The sequence below is a fragment of the Triticum urartu genome, chromosome 7 (genome assembly GCF_003073215.2).
Source record: "Triticum urartu cultivar G1812 chromosome 7, Tu2.1, whole genome shotgun sequence".
In the NCBI taxonomy this organism is placed as follows: domain Eukaryota; kingdom Viridiplantae; phylum Streptophyta; class Magnoliopsida; order Poales; family Poaceae; genus Triticum; species Triticum urartu.
In genome coordinates this window covers 88,035,637-88,040,653 of record NC_053028.1, presented here as the reverse complement: position 1 = coordinate 88,040,653, position 5,017 = coordinate 88,035,637, and the positions used below count along the sequence as shown (strand labels likewise).

At 51.2% G+C, this 5,017-nt stretch overlaps 1 protein-coding gene across 1 annotated transcript; it reads right to left on the bottom strand.

Moving 5' to 3' along the window:
* Nucleotides 1-1,516: 1,516 nt before the first annotated feature.
* On the bottom strand, nt 1,517-2,773 carry LOC125518450. Its single transcript, XM_048683285.1, has one exon. The coding sequence runs from the start codon at nt 2,771-2,773 to the stop codon at nt 1,517-1,519; it is 1,257 nt and encodes a 418-aa protein (XP_048539242.1).
* Between the last annotated feature and the right edge of the window lie 2,244 nt (nt 2,774-5,017).

The window sequence follows — 5,017 nt, the reverse complement described above, 5'->3', positions numbered from 1 at the left end:
CCCAGGACGAAAATCCCATTTTCTGTCATGATTTTTTGTCATAGAAGTAGGAGCCCACCACATCTATGATGATACCGGGTTTTGTCACAATTATCGTCATAGAAGTGTCATATGTATGACACAAAAAAATTCGTTCGGCCCAAATGTCACGGATGTGTCTTTTTTTTGTAGTGTGTACTTTTTTTATGGGTGAAAAGAAGATTTTATTTCATCAACCAGGACATAATTACAAATATTAGGGACGTCTTCTGATCCCGAACCCAGCCATACCACAGGCAGATAATGGCTTACACCATTATGTTCCCTACAAACATGAGATAGCTTGAACATTCTCCCTTCCCTTAAAAGCCTTTGGATTTGACCAACCAACATGGCATAGCGAGACCGGTCCCTGTTAGGACCATTGATCATGTTAAGAGCGACAAGGCAGTCCATATCCACTTCTATCGGCGAAGTTGATGCCCTCCATGCAAGCTGAGAGTTCGGCCTCTAATGGTTTTGCGCATGTACACAACTCTCTACAGGATGAGAAAATGATGTCGCCGATGGAGCCGCGTAGAATCATGCCCCCCCCCCCCCCCCCCCCCCCCCCCCCCCCCCCCCGCAGTTTTCGAGGTGGCGCAAAACGATCCGTCAACACTCAGTTTTGCCCATCCTTCAACCGAAGAAGACCACCTGAGTGAGGCGCCATTGATGGGTTGAGGATGTGGTTATGGCTTGTTGGGTGTCATCACATCTACAACTTGCTTTCCATTAACTGGATTAACATCTGGGTTATTTTGCACACCAATTAGTGAGTCCACGTAGCTTACAAGATACGTACCTTTTGAATGCTTCGACTGGGGGCGCGTGCTTATGGTGTGTTATCTCGTTGTGAACGTGCTAGCAACGCCATAGTGTCATCATGAACTCCATTCTCTCCATGTCTGGCAGGTCGCAAAGTGTTTGGGCAAGCCACTCCAAGCCCGTCCGCCGAAACGACGCCGTTAGGGGGATTCACCACTGCTCGGCCATCGCTTTCCAAAGTGCCACCGCTCTAGGACATCTTAGGAGGAGCAAGGCATGTACTTCAATGAATGGAGTAATGCGTGAGCGACTATGCATGTCAGAGTATATATTTTAAGCTTTTGCGTTTGTACAAAAAAGATGGTCCAGTGAACCTCGCAAACAATTTGCTTAACTAAAAGAAAATAAATAATAAAGTTGAACACTCACCGTTTTATAATGTAGTGCATATAGAATTTCTAAAAAGTCAAACTTAGTAAACTTTTACCAGGTTTATGAAGAAAACTATCAATATCTACAATACCGAATATATACAATATGAATATTGAACACACAATGTATCCGCTGATATACATTTGGAATTCTAAACATAAATATTTCTCTCTTTAAACATCGTCAAATTTTGAGTTTCTAAAAAATTTATACGCGCCATATTAATGAATCGGAAGGAGTATTATTCTTAGGGTATTACTGCTTGACTAAATAAAGGCCACTGTAAACTACTCCAGGGCTAGTGCTCTAATGCTAGATTGCTATGATTTGATGAACCTAACGACGGCGACGGTCCATGGTTACAGATCATCCAATGCGATATTCCCCACACCGGCTCTATCTTGCAGCGTCTTAGCGCCTCGCCTCCCTCCGCCAGCGCCACCTTCCTCAGGTCGTTCAGCGGAGACACGGCGACCACGCGCGCCATGCCGCCATCGTCGTCCAGCTCCACGGTCTTGGACACGTAGACGCAGTTCCTCCTCACGCGCCCGCCGGCGCGAACGGTGAAGCCGTGCGCGCCGTCGACAAACACCGTGCGGTCGCCGATGTTCTTCACCTGCTCCCACTGGACGGGCCCGTCCTGCCGCGGCCTGTGCGCGCGGTACGCGTGGGTGAAGGTCGACCTGTACCCGTCGCGGCTCACCAGCAGGAGCACGTTGTCGGTGGAGGTCACGAGGAACGCCAGGTGTACGCCGCCGTCGCGAGGCGGCGGGTCGATCTCGGCGGAGCGGTCCAGGGTCTCGGCGTCGATGACGGCGGTGCGCAGCGACAGCTCCTCGAGCACGAAGAAGAAGCCGCCGCGGTAGTTCACGGTCATGGCCGAGCCGTGGCTCGACCGGTGCACCGGCGTCCACTCGTCGCCTCCCGCCTTGCAGAAGAACACCGTGTCGCCGCGCGCAACGATGACGCCGTGCGGCGACCAGTCCCACGCGAACGCGTCGTCCGTCGACAGCCGGTACCGGGGCTCGCTCCGGTCAGTCTCGAGCACCGGCATCGGCTCCTCCTCGGAGAGCGGGACGGGCAGGTCGGGGAGCGGCGTCCGCTCGCCCGTGAACGGGTCGACGAGGTGGCACGGGTGGCGGCCGCACATGTCCGTGACGAACACCTTCCCTCCGTGCGGGGACGGCACGTGCCGGCGGCCGCGCGCCAGCCGCATCGCGACTTCGTCGCTGCGCATGCGGTTCTCGGCGAAGGAGAAGACCTGGAAGCCGTCCTCCGATCCGAACGCCAGGCACGGCAGCTCGGCCTCCGCGTCACCATCGGTCTCCCGCGTGAACGCGGCGACGGACGGACTCGACAGGCATCCGGGCTGCTCAGCCGACCTTCCCGACGCGAACAGCAGCGGGGAGATGAGCCCTCCGCGCGACCCGTCGACGACGGCGCCGTCCGTCGGCAGGACGCCGCAGACGAGCTTGTTGAACCTGTCGGACAGCCTTGACAGCATGTCGACGGCGGCGGCGTTGGTGCTGAGTAGACCAGGCCAGCACGGGTACATCGATCGTTTAGCTTGCCTTGGATCGATCGGCCGCGAGATTATCTAGGTAGATTGATTTGATAGGAACCAACACAACTAATTATAGGATCCTAACGAACTTCCAACTTGTGTAGAGATTGAGTTTTCTTGTTTTTGAAAGGTGCGAGTAGAGATTGATTGATTTTTTTTATTTCTTTGAGGATCGACCGATCGAGTAGAGATTGATTTTTTTTCTAGAGGTGAGTAGAGATTGATTTGGTTTGTGAATTCTGATGTGGGCTCCAAGGACATGTTCGGGGCACCCTAACCGGGCCTAAGTGTTTCGAGCCGCTTCAGGGCCCATCTAGCCACGGCCCACCACAAAAGGGCTTCATGACTCCTAAGACAAGAGCAGTCGACAGCAGGCAGAATGGGTGGCAGGGGTTTCCGCGGCGGCGCTGCCGGTGCCGGGTGGTCGCCAAGATCCGAGGGGGTTGCGAGGCGAGCGTTCTTCCTTTTCCGGCGGCGACCTGCCCGCCGGACTCACAGATGGACATCTCTCTCCAACTTGAGGTAAGACGCGCGATTAATACCTTCATTGTCTATCTACTTCCAGATTAATTTTTTTGATTGAGAGATCGAATTGGCTGGTATCAAACATGGTAATATCTCTCTTATGCTGGTGGTGAATTTGGCCGCACACTGACGCTAGTTATTTCCCCGTTCATGATTGGGGATATGTCACTGTGTCTATTGTCTGAATGCGTCAGGCTTGCTGCCTGCATAATGCAACTTTCCCGGTTTACAGCCAGAAGTCTGATTCAGGCATGTGTAGATCTTTTAGATTTTAGTCAGGCCTGCATAATGACTAGTTTCAATTTTGTTTTTGCATATTTCCTGATGATGGCAGACCCTGTTAGATAGGAAGAATTTGTCTGATGCGGACGGCCATGTCTGATAGAATGGAGCTGTGAAGTCCGACTGTATTTTTTGTTGGAACAAGCCATTGCAGTCCCCGTCGAGTGGTTACGGGAAATTCCAACAGACCGACCCAACCGGATGCAGAATGTCTGTTTTTTGTCCACTTGGGTCGCCAAACGGACAGGCAGACAGCCCATGTCGACCCTTCCCTGGGCAGTGCACCCAACGGGGTGACCCATTTTGTCCGCTCCATCCGTTTTTTCCATCAAACATATTTTCATCAAACATAGCAAAATAAATCTAGCATTTTTTTTTGCATAGTATCATATGCCATGCTGGCATACAACATTGCACCAAAAGAATCGCACGAGCCCCGCACATGCCACGGCCATAGTTCACGCATCTCGGCCATAGTTTATGCAAAACAAACAGATATAAGATGATCACGCATCTCGGTCGATCATGAGTTTTTGCTTCTTCTCAAACCAAGCCCTTTTCTTTGGGGTCATCTTGCTCACGTCGGCCACCATGGTCTCCACTTCCTTGGTGATTAGCGCGAGCTCTACCTCCTTTTGCTTGACCTCCACTTCCTTGGCTTGTGACCGGGCATTGGCCTTATCGATCTCAAGCTTCTTCTTTTGTATGTCAAAGAAGTTCTTCATGGTCTCCTCTTTCTCTTCGTGCTTACTCCCTTCCTTCTCTTACCTCTTCACACTTTACACCTCCTTTTGGGTTATGAACCTCTTGTAAGGCGAGTGCCGAAGCATCATGCTTTGCATCTAGCTTGCAGTTGGTCTTCCCCTTGGCCTCTTCTCACTTGGGCCGAACACTGTTGAGCCCCCCCCCCCCACCACCTTTTTTGGGCCTTTCCACTTTTGACATTCTTTGATTGACATCCAGCAACGAGTGAAGGTAAATGGCTTGCCTATGCATAGAAGGATGGTATGTGCTCATATGAAGAGGGGAATGAATAATATACCAAGTCCTTGACGCCAATGCCACTCATGGGCTAGGTAACAACATGATCATAGGAGCCACAAATTTTCTGCCACTCTGCTTGGATAAAGTTCGGAGGTGACAAGTCCCCGGTCACTCTTAAATTTGTATGGCTCAATCTTCCTACATTTATGGAAGAATTCATGGACCCTCTTCCAAAATGTTTCACCTTTTTTCTCAGCGCCAGTTTGGGATCTTGTTCAATTTCCATCCAAGCCTCGCAAAGCAACATGTCCTCATCCTCTGTGTATGCTCTGGCCCTCACGGTTTGCCGCCTGTTTTGTGAATAGGCTTGCTTAACTAGCTCATCCTTGAACAATGGCTCTCCCTCGATGTTGACACTCTCTTGGCTTTCAGCCTCATGGCATT

What these genes read in the sequence shown, in the direction of transcription:
- LOC125518450 (XM_048683285.1), bottom strand. Translation starts at nt 2,773, where the DNA reads ATGTACCCGTGCTGGCCTGGTCTACTCAGCACCAACGCCGCCGCCGTC.